This window comes from Protopterus annectens, chromosome 13.part0, assembly GCF_019279795.1.
Source record: "Protopterus annectens isolate FY-2018-M chromosome 13.part0, PAN1.0, whole genome shotgun sequence".
Classification (NCBI taxonomy): Eukaryota; Metazoa; Chordata; order Ceratodontiformes; family Protopteridae; genus Protopterus; species Protopterus annectens.
Genome location: NC_056747.1, coordinates 818651684 through 818671657, shown reverse-complemented (window position 1 = coordinate 818671657; position 19974 = coordinate 818651684). Strand labels below are relative to the sequence as shown.

Genomic DNA, 19974 nt, shown 5'->3' with positions numbered 1-19974 from the left:
CTCACCCTTCTGCCCCAGGGGGAAAAAATCTCCCTGAGTGTCCTGAAAAGGACACTGCAACTTTCAAAAAAAGAAGTTATGTCTTACCATTACATACCATCTGTGTTGTTCATCTTTTTTCATTCATCACTGATGGGTACGGTTCCGAGACCTCTGAACCCAGTCGTCCTTTATACCAAGCACGCGCCAGCAAAAAACCTCTCAAGCTAAGTCTCTACCCAGAATGCCCTTCTCCCTGTTACCTCAGCTCGAGTTTGCTAGAGAAAAGGAAGTAAAGCCGAGGACACTTATGCACAGCCACCCTAGGGCACCACTTAGACCCAAAGCATCCCCCAGGGGCCTTTGGAGGGGGAAGGAGGGTGAGAAGTGATGAATGAAAGAAGATAAACAACACAGATGGATCGTTATGGTAAGACATAACTTCTTTATCTGCTGTTGTTAATCTTCTTTCCATTCATCACTGATGGGACAGAATCCCAAGCTACCTTGAGGTCCATGGGCGGCCCTTATGGAATAACATTCCTGAGTACCACTGAAGCAAAGGCAGCTCTCCCTCTGGAGACCAGGTCCAATTTGTAATGATTGATAAAGGTATGAGGCTTAGCCCAAGTAGCTGCTGCACAGATGTCATCCATTGAAGCCCTGGAATGGAAAGCTACAGATGTTGCCATAGATCTGATGGAGTGAGCTTTAACTTTTGGCATAGGTTTATTACTGAGGGAATAGATGAAATGTATGCAGTCCCTTAGCTATTTTGATAAAGTAACCTTGGAAACAGCCTCTCCCATTCTGGGCCCAGAACAGGAGATGAAAAGCTGTTCAGATTTACGGATAGGTTTGGTCCTGTCTAGATAAAATCTCAATTGTTTATGTATGTCTAAAGAGTGAAGGACAGTACTCTGCGCTACTGGCAAAATTCGGAAAGAACACTGGTAGGTCAATGGTCTGGTTTATGGAGAATTCAGAAACAACTTTGGGGAGAAAGGATGGATTCGTCCGAAGTTATACTCTGTCTTTATGAAAGACCAGATAGGGCCTCTTGATACACAATTCCTGCAGCTCCGAGACTCTTCTGGCAGACGTGATGGCTACGAAGAACAAGGATTTCCAAGACAAAAACTTTAGGTCACACTTCACAGCAGGTTCAAAAGGTTTCTGAGTCAAAGACTGAAGGACTAGAGTGAGGTTCCATGGTTCCACGGGCTGTCTGACAGGAGGCATGATATGAGAAGTCCCCTTGAGGAAAGCCTTGCAAATGCAGAGAGAGATAAGAGGGGTGCCATCTATACCATTGTGGAAATTGCCGCTAGATGTACTCGTACGGTAGAGGCAGATGCTCCATTATCAAAAAACCTAGCCAAGTATTGAAGCACTGCAGTAACTGGAGCCGAATATGGGTCTAGCATGTTAACCTTGGACCAGATGGAGAATCTTTTCCATTTATCCTGGTATAGTCTTCTGGTGGATGGTTTATGAGAGGCCAGAATGATGTCTCAGAACAGGCGAGGAGAGATTAGCTTGCCTGGCTACTAGTGGAAGTGGAGAAACCAATTTGTCAGCTTGAGACTGGACAGATTTGGGTGACTCAACCCTTGGGGGTGAGTAATCAGATCTGGTAGAGGGTCCAGAATCCACAGCGGGTATACTAGGTGAGGCCGAAGGAAAGGGAACCAAACTTGTCAAGGCCAGAATGGGGCTATCAGGATCACCTTGCAACTCAACCAAAGAGCTTTCTTTAGAAATTGTGGGATCAGAGGAATGGGAGGATAAGTGTAAGTCCCACAAGCCAATCGTGGATCAGAGCGTCCCTCAGTGACTTCCCTTCCAGGGGAAGTAAAGCAAAATAGCTGCTGCACTTGGTGTTTGATGGGGAGGCGAAAAGATCGCAGCAGGGCTGGCCCCATGAGGGACCACTCATGAGGCATGAGGATGCATCTGCTCAGCTTGTCCGCAATCACTTTGAAGCTCCCCGGGATATATTCTCAACAATTTTGCCAGAGAGAGAGAGTATAATGTAGTGCTGTTACCAGAAGATGCTGGGTGGGGGTGGTAAGGAGCCAGTCGTCCAGATATGGAAACACCCGGAATCCTTTTAGTCTCAAGTGAGCTGTTACCACTGCCATGCATTTCATGAACACTCTGGGGGCTGTAGAGAGACCAAACGGCAGGACACAGGATTGATAATGACTGGCTCCTAACCGGAAGCGAAGCAGACTCCTGGAGCATTTGTCCATCTTGATGTGGTAATATGCATCCCGGAGATCTATATAGCACATCCAATTGCCTTCTCTTAAAAAGGGGAGAATGAACCGTGATCATCCAGAATTTGGTTTGGGTGACAGACTTGCTTAAGCTGTTGAGATCCAAAATGAGTCTCCAGTCCCCTGTCTTTTTTGGTACCAAAAAGAATCTAGAGTAAAATCCAGATCCGCACTGGTCTGGTGGGACCGGTTGGATGACTCTTTTTTTGAGACAGTTTTATAATCTCTGAAGCTGCTTCTTCCCTTTGACTGGGTGGAACATCGAGAAGTTTTCTTGGGAAATTTAGCTGACAAGAAAGGGGAATGGTGTAACCTCTGGTGATAATGCTCTGCACCCAACGATCGGTAGTAATGAACTGTCAGGCAGCTTGGTGCAGAGAGAAATGACCCCCTACTGTTTCCAGAGGTAAACAATCAGGCTGCTCCAGAGGAGCGCTGATAAGGCTGTCCAGAGAAGGAATCCCTGGAGCCCTGATTACGAGGACCCTCTCTGCCTCTATAGGTCATTTTCCGGAATTGTTACCCCCCCCCCTGCCGCTGGGAGTATCATCACAGCGGGCAGCATGGAAGGGACCCTGAGATTTCTTATGCCACATCTTTCCACTCCTCTGATTCCTGGAGAAGGTACGTTGAGGGTTGGAAAAACATAGGCCTACAGCAGACATGGTCTTTCCATCTTGCTCGCACCTGGCTAGTGTGTCCTTCACTTTGGAGCCAAACAGAGATGAAGCTTCGATGGGGCACTCAGAAAGGAAGACTTGAAGGGGTCCATGAGGTCACAAATGTGCATGCAGGCATGATGCCTCATAATGCCCGAACCTACTGCTCTAGCTGCCCCTTCGGTTGCATGTGACAGCAAGCTTATGGACGAGTTGGATACTGATTCCACGGTTGCGAGCTGCGAGGCCACTTTGCCCCTGACCTCATCAGACAACTGTCCTGCGAGTGTCCCAGAGAGTTTAGAGATCAAGTCCCTCTGGAGCCTCGTAAAACATGCCAAATAATTCAGGGACTGTATGGCAAATGTCCCTGATGGAAAAACACGATTCCCAAGTCTGTCCACCGCCCGGGACTCTCTGTTGGGCAGGTGGACAATGGGACTTTCCTCAGCCAAGTCCTTTTTCGTGGCCGCCTTCACCACCTCCATACCATCAACTGGTAACCCTTTGGACCAATGTGGGTTCTCCTCAGGAGGGGAAAGAATTTTGTCTGGTCTCCGAGGGATCACCTCAATGGAATCCGGTTTCTTCCAAGCGCACTGCATAACAAGCTGGACGAGCTTGTCGGCAGGCGGAGTCACCCAAGAGGTAGAAGACCGGGTGCAAAAAGCCTGCAGGAACATGGACTCCTCAGACGAAGGACTGGAGGGTTTCCAGTCACCTCGCTGCTTTAACATTTCCAGTATATCTCCAAAGGAGACATCATCAGGTGGTGACCATGGGGACCCTTCACCATCATCGTAATCTGTGTCTTCCGTTAAGGAATCCTCGGGTGAATCGATGTGCTTCCTCTTGCATGTCTTCTTTCGAGGGGGCTCCTCAGTGGAGGTCTCTGAGGAGGACTCCGAAGAGCGGGTACCCTGAACAGGGGTGTCCTGCGGCTTCTCTGCCCGGTGTCCTAGGGGGAGGTGGTCTGTGACAACTGTAGCTCAGGATGTGAAAAGTGGGGTTCTGACATCGGAGTACTGCCAGAAGCAAGAGCCCTCTTCATCGCATGGAAGGCAGGCTCGCCTTAAGAGTAATGGGTGCCTGGAACAGAGAAAGATAACCTCAGGACCAGGGTCACACCCCACTCCGACGATCCCGCCCCCATGGATGGAGCCTCAAGAAGCTTCAGCAGGGACGCGGCTATCAGCACAGAGGATGGAACCGAGGAGAGAGGTGGCTCCATACCCTGGGCCGATGCGCCCATCCCCCAATTCCTCGAATGAGGAAGGACCGGTTCAGTGGGAACCGAATACCAAAGGGTCAAATTTGGAGCAGGCGTGAAATGCACTGTAGGCACTGAGGTGATGGGTTCCAAGAAAGATGTCAGAGCAGAAGGCTTCGGAACCAAGGTGGTCGAAGGAGGAGTGTAAGATGGAGTCCGTGGATAAGACAAACCAAGTCCTGTAGGTGAATGGGTCTTAGAAAGTGAGGGTATCCTCCTGGCTAACAACAGCTGGTCTACAGGACGCACGTCATGTTCAGAAAGGCTCCTGGTGGATCTAGTGGATACTCCAGATGGGGAGTCAGGATGTTCGATGAAGGGGATATATGCTTGGCCCAGAAATGGACCTATGGAGGGGGAGTATCGGGTCCGTGGTGTAAGGTCTGCCAGCACCGAAGTCTCTAGTTTCAAGACTGGAAGTAAAGGGGTCAAATCCAGCGAGGTCGGTACAACGCTCCGTGCCAAAGTGATACTCGGAGCTGAAACTGTCGGTTCCAAAATGGAAACTAATAACAGAGTCGACAGTGTGCCCTGAGCCAAAGTGGCCACAGGTGTCGAAGTCGAAATAGGTGTAGTAAGGTCTATGATCGGTGCCGGAGGCAGGACCGGTGCCGAAACGGGTGCCATTATCGAAGGTTTTGAGATGGTTGGAACTGAAGAAGACAGAGCCAAGGGGGCTGATTTATGCTCCAAAGATAACTTTGGGACCTTTGATTTCCCAGTCTTGCTCTGATCACCCGATGGTGAAGAAGGAACAGAGGGGGATCTCTTTTTGTCCTTAGAAGGAGGGGTTGAGACCTCCATCGTAGAAATGGCCTCTGAGAAGGTAGACTTGAGTAACCCTTTCAGACCGAGTTTATTTTTGCGCTCATTGAGAGTGCATTGACTGAAGCTCTGACAAATGTCACATGGAGGTTGCTCCGAAAGGTGGGACAATCCCAAACAGTATACACAGTCATCATAAAAATCACTGTTGGGTAACTTGCCCTTACATGAAGTACAATGCTTAAAACCTGAAGTACCCTTCTTATCCGACATCTTGATAGAGAAAAAACACCACAGGCCATGTATAATCCAACTATAATCAAAATCAACTCCATTCAAAAAAGTCACAAATATAACAATACACTGATATGACAGAGAAAGGAAAGGGAACACCTGAATAAAAGGCAGCTAATAGGTTAAACAATACCAACTATGGTATTGAAGAAATACCACAAGTGTAAGGGAAGAATGCTGTACCAACAATGGTACTTGAAACTGTACCAATGGTAACTACGAGTAGACAGTAAAAACCAAGGACAGACAGAAAAGACACTAGAAAAGCTAATCGCTTAATAAAATATGAAGATATCCAAACTTTTTCACACAAATATCAAAAAAGTTTCACTTAGCTGAGAGCTCAGCTGAAACGCGGCTCTACGGCTATGTGGCAAATGAGATCTGAGGTAACAGGGAGAAGAGCGTTCTGGGTAGAGACTTAGCTCGAGAGTTTTTTGGCTGGTGTGAGTTTGGTAAAAAGGCCGACTCCGTTCCGAGGGCTAGGAACTGTACCCATCAGTGATGAATGGAAAGAAGATTAAAAACATCAGATCCACATTTTCTTACTCCCACAATGGTTCCTGGAGAAGGTCCTTTTTGGGGTAGAGAAACGTATTCCAATGGTAGACAAGGTCTTTCTGTCCTTTTCAATCTGGGAGAGAGTCTCACGAACAGTTGGTCCAAACAAGGTGGAGCTGTCAAAGTGGGCATTAATAAAGGCTTGTTTGAAAGGCTCCACAAAATCGCACAGCCTCATCCAGGCATGACGCCTCATGGCAATGCCTGAACCGGCAGCTCTTGAGGTACACTCTGCAGAGTGGGAAATCAACCTCCTGGATGCATTGGCTAGTAACTGTTGGATGGCCAGTCTAGAGAAAAAGGTTTTCTGATCCTCCGCGGACATGAACCCTGGGGTCGAGCTAGAAATTTCCTTTACTAAGTCTCGCTGTAGCCTCGTAAAGTGAGACAAGTAGTTTAATACCCTCAAAGTGAATGTGGAAGAAGTGTAAACTCCTTTGCCAAGTCTGTCCAATGCCCGGGATTCTCTATTCGGGGGATGGACATCAGAGCTCTCCTGGGCAAGCTCCTTCTTGGTGGCTGCCGCAACAACCATGGCATCTACAGGGATACCCTTGGCCCAAAACATCTTATCTGCAGGGTGCTGAGAATCTTGTCTGCTCTTTTCGGGACTGGCTCTACCTGTGTCTAGTTCTCCCCAAGCCCTGGAAGACACCAGCTGGATCAGTGGTTTAGCCGGGGGAGGGGGGGGGGACACCAAGGTAGTAGACGGGCCAGACCCAAAAGCCTTCCACATCACCTATTTCTCCAGGGAAGAGTTTTGGGCTGACTAACCACCCCCTCTTGTGCAGGATTTCCAAAACATCTCCAAAGGAGATGTCAACAGGTGGTGACTTTGGGGACCTTTCCCTTTCTTGAGATCTGTGCCCGTGCTAACGGATTCCATAGGGGAATCAATATGTCTCCTTTTACACAACCTCTTCTGAGAGACCTCCTTGGTGGAATGCTCTGGAGAGTTACTGGAAGATGCTTGGGATTCCGTCATGGGGAAGGAGAGTGGAGGCTTTGGGAGATCAGCTGTCCATACTGCTGAATGGAGGCTTCAGGCACTAAACCAGTATGAGTGGAAGGAGGTACTGTGGCAGACAGCATCGAGGGTCTCCCTGGATGGGAGAGAGAGAACCCTCTCCAACACTTCGAAAGCCGAAGGGCTCCGAACAACCAGTGGATTTCCCACAAGGGCGGAAGCCGCTGCAGCCAATATCTCAATGAGAGTTCAAGCCTCCTGCTCCGAAGGGGGAGTCAGAGCTGAGCTATCAAAGGCTGAAGCCTAAAGGGGAAGCAAAGGCTCCAAAAGCCTTGGAGTCAGTGTCATCCCAGAACCGGCCTCAATGCTACGGTTCCAAGACACAATCGGCACCAAAGCCTTTGGAGCCGAGTGGGTTGGGGAAACTGTCAGAGGTGAAGACAATATCTCTATTGGCTCCTATGCCTTGGCACCAGAGATCAACAGCACCGAAGACTCCAAAACAGAGAGGTGGATCAGAGAAGGAGTCAAAGGTCGGAATGGTGAGTCTCTCATGGATCCAGATGTGAACGAAGCGGAAACAAGCCCCAATTGAATCTGGGCCTCAAGGAATTGTCTCATTATTCTGCCGACATCTTTACAGGAAAGGCTTCGGGAAGACCTGGAAGATGCAGATGACAGGGGTCTCGAGGATCTCTTGGAGAGCTGGACCGAGGTCTCAAAACCTGTACTGTTGGAGCTGAGCTGGGCGCCGACACAGTAGGAGCTGGTGAGAAGTCACTTGGCCCCTGGACAACGGAGAATGACCGCAGTGGAGGAGAGGAGGTTGGAACCAAAGTAGGGTCCACACAAGTTACGAGCCTTCTTAGGTGGCTCCGAGGACAAGCCTGCAAGAGAATGCTCATTTTTCTCCCAGGAGCCGTTAGGCTTCTTAGGAGGGGTTTGACCCCCTGAAGTTGAAGGCACCTCCAGGATGGAGGAAGGAGGCAGCAACCCTTTCAGGACCAGCTTTCTACTTCTGTCCACCAGAGCCCGGAGGTGGAAGGTCTGACAAATCAAGAAAGGGGGGCTCATGATGAGAAGGCCTCAAGTAATACACACACTCCCCTGTAGGCGTTAGACAAAGGAATCTTCCACCCAGAGGAAGCACACTTTTTAAAACCCTGGGGTTTCTCAGACATAGTAAAGAAGAAAAAGAAGAAAGAAATAATTTTTTTCTTTTTGTGGAAAGAAGAGAGAAAAAGAACTAGCCATGGAGAAACCTGATAAAAAGGCGAAGAGATTAAACTACGTTTAAATTAGAGAAATAACTACTGCAAATCTAAGACTTAAAAAGAAGAGAAGGAAGTAGAAGAAAACAAGAGAAAAAGGCACTCACAAAAAAACTTTCAACGAGGAAACTCAAGGAGCCAGGAAAACTCGCTGCTGAAGCAATGCGCAGCAAACAAGATCTGAAGTACATTGGGGGAGCGGGGCATTGTGGATACAGGGAATAACTGAAGTCAGGAAGCTCAAGCTGTAGAAAAGCGGACAATCAATTCTGAAGATCGGAAACGAGACCCACAGGTTAATGAAATGAAGAGGACAACATCAGATCCTGCATTTTTGTTGAAAGTGTTTATTCTGCTCTTTGCCAAAACTGGATGAAAAATTAGAAAATCCCTTGGAAAATGAGGGCTGAAAAATCTTACATATTCCCTGGTTCAGTTTGCCTTACAATTTCTGATCACCTCTGCAGCAGCTGGGCCAAACACTAAATCTCTAACCAGGGTTGAATTTAAAATCTCATTTTTATAATCATCTGAGAGGCTGTGAGTGGCTTTTCCTTGCCCGCTGAGGGGACCTGAATAGCCACAGAAGACATGGCTAACCCCCAGTCCATAGTGGTTGTAGGTGCTACACCAAAGGAATCTAGAGTAAAAGATGAGTGGTCTGAGGTACAACAAATGGCCACAGCAGAGTTACCCAGCAATGGCAGTTAGCTTAATTTTTTCTTTTTGTGGCTGGAAGAAGGTCCAACAATGGGACTAGTAGTCTGTTCCATGGTCAAGCCAAAAATGGTGCCTCTTTTCCTAGGGAAGATGAGCAGCAAATACCGGTAAACACTATACATCTACAAAAGTTACTTTTTTCTCTTTCTTTTTTTTTATAGAAAAACACAGTAAAAAAACACTTTAGAACATTATGCTGACTCCACAAAAGTAAAATAAACAAAGTTTCTTGTCAGAAAAAAATGTTTTCAGTTACTTTACACCATTTTTAAATTGACAGGGAAAAAAAAGTGCTTCACTTAAAAATATGTTACAGTCTCATGACAGTCGATTTAAAACACAACACTCCTAGCTTTAAAATAACTTTCTTGAAGAGGAAAAACAGCAACAGCCATAAGAAAATTATAGGTGATTTCCCCCAAAGGAAACTTATCTGCCCAGCAAAGGAACAGCACAAGCCAACCACCGATCCTTGAAAGCCTCAGGGAAGCATACTCTTCGGCAACAATAAAGCTCTGGAGGCCTTTGTGCTCAAACTTGTCTCAACTCAGCTCAGCTCAAGCTGCCTGACAGTTTTTATTTGTGAAAGTGCCCTGAAGCTTTGGAAGCTGTCTGTCTGGCTGCTATATCCTTTGCAGGATATAACCCATATATCTAAGGCTACTGCAGCAGTGATCAATATGATGAACATTGTGGATTACAAATTAGTCCACAATGGATACCATGAGCTTCAGCGTTTCTCCAAAGATGAGGTTATCCATTGGGAATCTGTAAAGAGAGTAGGTTTCACTCTCCTTATTTGAGTAACTTTCATATCCTCGGACATCACCCAGGAACAAAGTGAAAGAAAGAACCCTACCCGCAGGTCCAGACAATGTGCTTATCCAAGACAGATATATACAAGGTACAGAGTAAGACAGGTATGCATCATGTATTGGCAAATGGGTTCTGTCACATTGCGCCACAATTGCCATGGGTAAGTAAATAAAATACAAACCTGGTCCGGGCCGATTATTAGTGTTAGGCCATCTTACACAACCACTCCTGCATCCATGACTAATCTCATTAGACCTCACACAATTGCTAGAAGTTTTAGGCCTGACAATACATCAGATCCCTTTCATTTTGAGTCATGGAGCCCTGCTGAGCGCAGAGAAAAGGCTGCTGAGAAGAGTGCTTGGTCCCAGGTGCAATCATAGAAATCTGGGTAGCAGACACTAGGGAACATAACAAACAGCAAGCTGGTTATCAAGTGATCTGACTGTGTAATAGGCCGACCTTATATCCTGGAAAGCACTCCCAAATTGGTTGCCAGAGATGCACTCCCTTGAATGGCCCTTTGTCATTCACTGATGTGGAAAACAGGCTTAAACTCTCAGTCTCTAGCTGGGGACGAGCACATGACTTGCAGGTCTGTAACATCATTCTTGCTATAGACTTATCACCAGAAGGGTCTAACTACTATATACTCTCCATGCTCACCACTTTCTTTGCCCACTGATAGTACATTTGACATATGTCTAGGGTTATGCAAGGGACAGTCCTACAGATCCCCACACACTGCATGGTCTGAAATGTCACCATCCTTCAAGTACATAGGTATGACAGAAGCTTCTCAATCCTGCATTGATGGATGGACATTTACTGCGCTCCTTCAAGTCATGCACCTCTTCCAGGCAATGTAGACAACAGCAGAGAGGGTCTTAGCACAACATTTGGAAGCCACACAAACATTATGTTGGCTTAAGTGCTTTAGAAACTAAATGCAAGAATTCTTCCATAACAAACATTAAGATCAGGATAAAACGGTATGAGTACTAGAAAAGAAATGGCAGGCTCAGCACCTAAGCAGCCATGTAACATCACAACATGCACCAACTGAGGCTGCATGTGTCTCAACAAGTGGAAGGTTCAGTGGAAAAAGAGCCACATCTGAGAAAATAAGGGTATATAAATTGTAGACTCTCCAAGGAGGTGTCGCTATGTCACATTTTCAGTTTTTTTTTCTTAACAAAAATGCTGCATAATAGGCACACTTTGTCAGCCTGCCACTAAGCACTTTCAGCCAAAAGAAACAATTCTCACATTTTTCTTCATACAGCTATCCAGCCAGTATGTGCCCAGCAACTCTGTGCCTAATACAACTACTTCTACAGGTACTGCAAAACATAAATACTATAAGACAATACTGAGTTGTTAAAATAAGGGGACACCATTTTTCACAAAAAAAAAAAAAAAAAAAAAAAAAAAAAAAAAAAAAAATCAAAATATTGAATACATGTCGCTTTTATTATTTTATGGTCGCAGTTAATCCAGATGGGAAATATCTGAAGTCCAGCAAAGTTTTACTTAGTAACCAACTTCTTCTTCTTTCAGCTTACTACAGCGGCTCACCTGTCCTCTCATGACTGGCAGTGGACTTTTACGGTGTTGAGTTGCCAGCCCGGCACCCAAACTTCCACAGAAGGCACTACTTAGTGACCAACTAAAAACAATATATTTCTTTGTTTAATTACATTTCCTTACATGTGAAATGACATATGTTAATGTCACTGCAATAAGTCTGATTGTATTCCTAATAAGTGAAGTACATCTATGTAAAGTTATCAGGGTGTCTGACTACGGTCACCAGCCATAGACAGTTCCAGTACAACTGATTGCACAGAAGGTGCACTTCATACTTATGACCATAAGGGGGATCGAGTGGCCACAGACAAGCATCTGAATGAGAAAGTTAAGCTTTTGCATCACTTGGTAGCCTCATGGTGGACAGTGTGTGTGTGTGTGTGTGTGTGTGTGTGTGTGTGTGTGTGTGGGTGGGTGGGTGGGGGGGTGCCTTCAAGCAGGTAGACAAGGTAATGTGGGGCCGAACTTTTAGAGGAATCTGCAAAAGAGCACATATATTTTATTTATCTTTTGATGACTGTGTTAGTCTTACTAGGCTAGTGGCCTCTTTTTAGGGGAGATGCAAGGTGGCATTTATACTACTAAAAGAAATATGGCCAGGGCACTGGGGAACTTCCCTACTATTATGAACCATGCATCAAGGTCACTGCATGTCATGAGAACCAGGAATGCTAATACAACTTAACAAAAATTCCTCTTCATTCCACAGTTGTATTAAGATCAAGTCCTTGCCAGCTAGCGTATTAAGATCAAGTCCTTGCCAGCTAGCCTCCACCTCTGTACGGGAAGCATGGACACAGTCATAATCTGAATGGGTTACCAGCTATAAAAAATATATACACACTCAAAACTCTTCAGGGCAATCCAGAAGCACAAGGAAAACAGACAACTCACAATAACACATCAATTAAATGGAAGCTAATGCGACTCAAATGAGTCAAATAATACATCTTTGGCTACACAGCACAACACTGTAAATATGCCTTCACAGCAGCAGAAGCTCACATTCTCATGCATTAATCTGTACGCAAATGAGTCAAAGACGAAGCACTTAAAAATAATACTGAAAAGGAGAAAGCTGTTAAAATTCTCTTATTACATCACTTAAAACACTTTATAGTACTTGTTAATATACTTTAGTTCTTTTCAAAAATCTGTGCCAGCTATCATGTTAGCTAAGCCACTCGCAAATGTCTGACTCATACCAGGCAGTTAACAGTCACTAGTACACAGAAAAATCTAAGAATGCCTGACACTCTGATACACCTTTTTGCATATACACAAAACAAACAATCAAGATTACTTGAGTTAGGGATTAAACTTTTGTTTCTGACATAAATAGGACATGTTTGAGGGACATATATTGTCTCAGTGAATTCCCCTTCCATGTGAAGCAGAGCTCTTCCCTAAACATATTCAAGAGAAACCTTGACAACTGGACAGGAAATTGGAAATACAGCCCAGGTCTAGCACCTATATCTGTAATGGACAGAAGGCAGCCTGTAAATCTTGTTCTAGCTTACATATATCACTTAAAATAACCTCTAAGGTACATTAACTTGTGGGATACAACTGGGATGCTTAGCTAGGCAAACAAAGTCCCCAGTGTTGGTTAAGGTAGGATACACCTATGAACTTTACGACATCTCAGAAGACTCAACATCGCAAGTCCATTACTGAGATACCACCCATATGTGAAAAACCTCAAAAATAAAATACTTGCCATGCATTTAAAAAGCCTTCATAGCACTAAAGTCAATATTTGGGCATATTTGTAGTAAACACACATACATAAAAATAAAGAGACAGTTATATACAATATCTTCAGCCACCAACCTGCTGTTGTCTCTGAACAGATAATCCAAAACCACAAAAAGCCCACCAAGAACCATTTGTGACTGGGGACTTATAGTGGGAACCACTACTGTTTCTTCTTTGCCATTTTTCAAAACCACCTTTTCTTCCTTTTCAGTAATAGCATTAAGATGTTTCTGCAGTAAAACATAAAAATAACAGATAAAAACATCACTAAGCAAAACAGGCGCCTCAATTTACATTCAAGAGAAATACTTACAAAGAAAACTGAATCTTTATTACAATGAAAAACTTAATTTTTTTCTATTTAGCAAATGTTTTACAGCCTAACATTTAACATAACATCAAGAAGTGATAAGCATGTGATGCCTTATTTTATTTTGAATTTGTTAACTGGGAAAGACCACTTATCCCATTGGACCTAGCTATTTGCTGGTGTTTTGTGAGTGGGTGTATTTGTTATATGTGTGTACCTTCATGTGGGTGTGTGCAAATCAGGATATGTGACTGGCACCCAGCAATTCTGGAAGCTGTCAAAGTAGCTGATTAGGCCATGATTTGACAGCTGTCAAACATCTTTCAAAACATAGGGGCGGGCCTGATAAATCATCACCGGTGAGTGTCAGGATACAAGGAGATATATATATATATATATATATAAAAACCACACACAAACACGTGAAGTGAATGCACACACTGCATCCACAATTTCCTCATTCATGGCAGCCACAGGGCATTTTACGTAGCAGTCATTCACTACACATAAACTCAGCAATAAGCATCCATTCTCAAATACTCAAAGATCAGTTCACATACTGCCCCTGTACTCATAGCACATAATGACCATTTGTTAAGAAATTAAACAGTCTCACACTGAAAACAGACTTGGCATGAACAACAGTAAACTTCTCTTCCCCTCTAACTCACATTCATTGAAAATGATTCTGGCCAGTGGTGGATTAAGTGCATCTTGGCTGCTGGGTTCTTTTCAATCCATGGACCCACACACATTTTTAGGACTATGCATAAATCCATGTGTTCTTTGATAAACTTGTGTGCTTTAAATTATACTGCTTGTATAATACAGCAACATTTGATGATGTGTGCTTCAGTTTGTAGTTTTAAACATTCTTCCAGAAAGTAATGAAATGAAATGTGTGAAACAACAATAAAAATTCCACTTCAGAGCATTTCAATCATAAAAGGCTAATCATAATGCAGTCATTATAATCCACCAATATCTGTAGTCAACAATTACAGCCACTTTACTGACTGTATATGTACACCACATGTCTGACTGCAATAAAAATGACCATAGAAAAGTATTCCAATTTGCTTTACACAAACGTACAGTAGTCCAGCAAAGAGAGATTAATGACTATTTAATAATATCAGCTCAGCAGGGTCAGTCATTTTTATCCATGGACATCCCTCAAACCCAACAATTATAGCTATATGTTGTTGATTGCATACTTGTAAGATGGCAGAATAAAAAAATTAACACCAATGATGATGATGAAGTCTCCAGATTTGTTTCACAAACACAATGGCAAGTATTCCAACTTAACACACACACACACACACACACACACACACACACACACACACACACAAATTAATGCTGCAAAGCCAGACTAAACATAACAGCATAAGAAACTTGTATCCAGAGACCCCCCCCCCCCACCAACAGTTATAGCCACTTTGTTGACTGTGTACACCACATATTGTTAAGAAAAAATAAATTATATGAACATTATTGGTAACTTTGGATGAACCACAAGAATTATATCACTGGCATCGGTTCATACACAATTTAAATAGAAAAGTATTTATGACAGCATAAGAAATATTAACAGCCTGATCACATATGCTAAGTCAATACGCACAATCTCTGTAGAAGTACAACTCATGCAAATAATTCCAAATTATAGAGAGGCTGCTGGTGGCAAACAACTATGCATGTATCAGTGCTTCATCTATAAATGCAGTACCTGCTGCCACTGAAGAATAAACTGCCTAAGTTACATTCAAAAATGGTGAGCTGGTGATACGCCCATAACATTATTCCAAATTAGACCAGCTACAGAAAAGGGAATGGCTGGCAAACAATGACAATAGGTTCACAGTTGCAACTATTAAGGAACCTAGCACAAATTCCCAATTGCTCCAAATCACTGTCAGGTTAAGTGATTTGCTCAGTGTCACACTGTATATTAATGAAGGTGGAAAGATTCAAACCCTGCACCCTTGCCAATGGAAGCAGTTCATTAGCAAATTGGAGTTTTAATCTTCTGCACTAATAATTTTTAACTAAATGCTGAATGAAGTCCTTCACAATCCAATCTTGCAGAGAAGACTGTACCACAATAAGGGTGTATGACAAATCTTCGAACACTCAAAATTTCGAACGTTACATGGTCGAGACTAAAAGTTCGAAATTTTAAGTGTTCGAAGAGTGACTTTCTACGGAGCGGTATGGTGCAGATAGGGAGAATTTCCCTTTTCTGCACTGAAGTGCGGTCTCAGAGTTGGTATATATAAGTAGCTCACGCTGTTGAAGTGTGTTTTTTTACTTGATGTTCAAAGATCCAAATGTCGAACATTTGGTCTTGACCATGTAATGTTCGACACTTTGGATGTTCGAAGATTTAACGTAGACCCTCACAATAATATGCAACATTGACTACATAATGAATGCTTAAGATCAGAAGGTTAGAATCATCACTCCAAGTAATGCAGACTATATGACCTGACAAATTCCTTTCCAGTTGCTAGAGGCTGTAAAGAAGGTACTGCAAAAATGTAATAGTAAAATGCTACATGTTTAGACAGTATTACACAACCCAGGTCTATTAATGAATTAATGCAATGAGTAAAGCAAAACAATCAAAGACAGTATAAATACTGCAGCAGCTGTTATTGTCATACAAAAATCAGAAATATTACTGCATACAGCATACTATTTTTGGAGCATGGTCTTACATGCTTCGCAGGACACCTATATCTCATTTCTGACCTCCCTATGTCTTCTCTGCCATTGAGAAAAGCTATCCCGTCTGACATTACTCAGTACAGGTCTGACTTACTTGAATGGTTATATGCATTACAGTATCATACATTTCCAGTCAAAAGAGCTGGACTGTGGACAAACGGAGCCCTATGCAAGGTAATGAATCGGGTCCCCGCCAGGACTACCAATATCCTATTACTTGGTTCTCTCTCCCCATTTACCATAAACACTGGTCAAACCTGTCAGTTTACACACTATTTTCTTCTTTACATTTACAATTATGAAATAAATTTAGATTTCACTTACAAACTTCTCTACCCTTGAAACTCACATTTAATAAAAATTAATTTGATACCCCATTAAACTACAGCAGGCATGCTGGGATTCATCCTCCAATAACACACAATGAAGTATTAATTAAGCTCTATGAGAACTGTGCAACACATCTACTAACAGCATGCTACAGCTCAATGGACACAAGCGTCACTTTTCAGGAGCAGCCCAGAAGTGCCGTTTGGTGAAGGATCTTGACATACTTACACAGAAGACAAATGAATGCTGAGGGAATCAAACAATGTACTAAAAGAAGCAACTTTATAACAGTTCATATCTTAACTCATCTGCATTAAGTGCTGGACAAACTGTTGTACTACATGCTATGTGCTGACACATGTTGTGTCTTTCGGCTTTTCCGGGTTAGGGGTCGCCACAGCAGAATTCCAGTCCGCTAATGATTGGCAGATGATTTTTACGTGCCGCGTTGCCAGCCCTGACGCACAACCTTCAATGAAGATACACCCATCAACGCATGTCGCCACATACAAGACGCTCTAGCTGAGAATCGAACCTGACAGCGTCTTACTGTGAGGCGACAATGCTACCGCAGCACCACCACCGCGGTATACTATGTGCTGACACTGACAGATTGTAATTCTTAGTGATTTACAAAAGAAAAAAAGAGAAAGGGAGTTAAAGGTGTCCTGGCAGTTGATATGAGAACTAAGGTTCTTGCTATCATGTCTACAGATCAGGACTGGACTCAGAGCAAGTCTCTTTAGCTACAGTATGCCCACCAACGCACACACGTTACTGCTAATTAGAATTTCTGATGCTGTCTTCCCACTTCTGTGTACATTCACTTGCAAATCCATTCCAGTGCTGCAATTTCTATTTCTGGTCTGCAAAATCCATTCCAAAGTTGCCATGTCTCTTCCCTACAGAAGCTACAGTTTCATTAGAATTTGAAATCTCCTGCCCTGCTGACCATTAAACGTGCTGCTGAGGTGTCAATGGACTGTACTTGCTCAGGCATGTGTGTGCTTTCTGCTGGAGCAGAAAGCATGTTAAAGTGATGGATACCCCCCCCCTCAATTTATCAGAGACACCCCCCCCCCCCAGTCATCAGTGGGTCCTAGCCAGCTCCCTACGTCACCCTGTGCTGGATTTGGCTCTGCATTAAGTGTTTCTAGGCCAGATTTAAAATAAATCATTTTGTTTTAGTAGCCAGTGCATATAAGGTTATGCCTACATTCTGTGCATGGGCAATCACAGTGCGCTGCCATGTAAATCAGAAATGAGATGCAGCAGAAGTAGAATGGCACTCCTAAGCATGTTTAGAAATCAAGTATATCTAACTAAAATTCCGTAATTTTTTTTTTTTTTTTACTGCTCAAAAAGGTATGGTGAAACTAATGTCCAGAAAGTTGTGCACTATGTCTTCTTTAGAACAGAAGTAAAAAAAATATCTGGATTTCCCAGCCAAGACAACAATTATGTTACTGTACACACGGCAATGCCTTACTCTGGCATACAGACAATGGTAGTCTGCTGCCATGTAAATCAAAACTGAGATGTGCTGAAATCCCTTGGAGTAGAATGGCATTCTTGAGTATGCCTTTATGCTTTCATCCCAAGTATCATCTTAGAATTCCCCTGATTTTGTTTACTGAAAATTTGTTTTTGGGAAAAGGCGTATATCCTCTTATATACAACTAATAAATCCAGTGTTTCAAAGTGTTTTTGTTGATATAGCCTGGCACTATACTTAGTTTTTTCCTTGTGGATTTTTGACCTCTGATACTAGGAGTGGGTGAAATGAATGCCCAGAATATTTGTGCACCAAGTCTTCATCATATCAAAACTAAAAATTAATTTTGATTTTATCAAAGGACAATTTCTGTTACTGTATGTGGTGTCTACATTTGGTTTACTGCTATGCTATATAAATCAGATACAAGATAGAGTGAAATCATTGGGTACATAGTGGCATTCTTGAATGCATTGTGTATACAAGTATCTTATTAGAATTTCCAGAAATTTTTTATTCATAGGTTCATAGGTTCATACTAGGCTATCTGCCCAAGGGCATTTATAAGCCTAGCCCATAGTTATGTGGCTTTCGCCACCCCTTTAGTTTGAATAAAAACTATGCCTATCATTTTTCTGTGCCTCTGTCAAGCAGTGACACTGAAGTAATCCCTGGGGTATATCTGCGATCTCCCATCCATTGGTCAAGATTCCTCTTGAACAAGGCCAGCGAGGTGCTCTGCCTCACATGTACCGGGATTTTGTTCCACAGCATAGGGAGTCTCTGGGTGATGAATCTGTCCCTCCAGCACGTTCTATTTATAACCGTGTCAAGGTTTAAGTCTCCCGCCCTTGTGGTTCTGAGGGATCTAGATTTTTTGAGGTGAAGCATATTCATCAAATCTGGGTTTGACATGGCCTTATATGTCAGGCACAGGTCACCTCTGAGCAAGCGGTATGAGACTGAATAAAGCTGGAGTTCTTTCAGTCGGGCAGCATAAGACATATTTTTGAGACCCTTTATCCTTTTGGTGAGGAACTTTTGGGGCCTTTCAAGCTGCATCAGGTGTCTGGTCAGATACATTCCGAGCGGGGCATTGTACTCAATGACAGGTCTAATGAGTGATGAGTACACGGGGACGATGAGCTGCCTTGATGGAGATGTGAATCGCTTCATGATCAGGTGGGCGATAGAGAAGGTTTTCCTAACTACTTTAGCAACATGAGTGTCAAACGAAGACTACTGTCAACTTGGGTCCCCAGATCCCTGATGACTTTTTCTGTGCTCAGTGGATTGTCACCTATATGGTAGCTAGGGTAACCTTGTTTTTCCCGAAGGGTATGACTATGCATTTTTGGCGTTTAACTTCAGGCCATGGCTCTGGCACCAGTTATCCATTTCTGTGAGGCCCTTCTGGAGGATATCTGTGTCAGATGTGTTTTCGACTATGGCGCCCAGTTTGCAGTCATCTGCAAACTTTGTCAGCCATAACCCTCCTGTGTTTGCTTGTACTTCAGAAAAGTAGATGCCGAACAAGAGTGGACCCAGGACTGAGCCCTGTGGGACACCACTTGTGACAGGCTTTGAGTCTGACATGGCTCCAGCAACTCTGACCCTGTGGGTTCTGTCGCTTAGCCAGTTTGCAACCCATCTTGTGATGTATGGGTTTACATTCAAGCCGATGAGTTTTTCGATGATACCTGAGTGGGGTATTGTGTCGAAGGCCTTTGCCAGGTCGAGGTAGGCTGTATGGACTGCCTTTCCCTCATCAATGGCCTTGGTGACTGTCTCGAAAAAGTCAACCAAGTTTAAGAGGCAGGATCTGCCTTTGACAAAGCCAAACTGGGTTGGATCCAAAGTCTGCAAGTTCCCTATGTCTTTATTTATGAGTTCCATTATGATCCTCTCCATGGCTTTGCAGATTAGGCTTGTCAAGCTAATGGGGCGGTAATTTCCAGGGTCTGTGGAGGCACCGCCCTTATGAAGTGGGACCACAGTCTTATTGTGAACTTATTTGAGGGAACGGACATACAGCCTCTTACACACGGACAGCAAACTTAGTGTTCCAGCCAGCTAGTGTTGCCACAATATACCACAATATCCAGTTTCCACCTGGTGGCTATTTTTTTTCTCTGCTTACAAGATTGTGTGAAAATAACTGAAAGTAA

At 43.6% G+C, this 19974-nt stretch overlaps 1 protein-coding gene across 3 annotated transcripts in view; it reads right to left on the bottom strand.

The window, feature by feature from the left end:
- BRIP1 (BRCA1 interacting helicase 1) overlaps positions 1-19974 on the bottom strand; it is a 2367390-nt gene that overhangs the window by 1199949 nt on the left and 1147467 nt on the right. For all 3 annotated transcript variants that reach the window (XM_044054537.1, XM_044054539.1, XM_044054538.1), the window contains one exon: positions 13011-13165. In XM_044054537.1, the coding sequence (XP_043910472.1) occupies positions 13011-13165 (155 nt within the window). The remainder of the gene's footprint in view (positions 1-13010; positions 13166-19974) is intronic.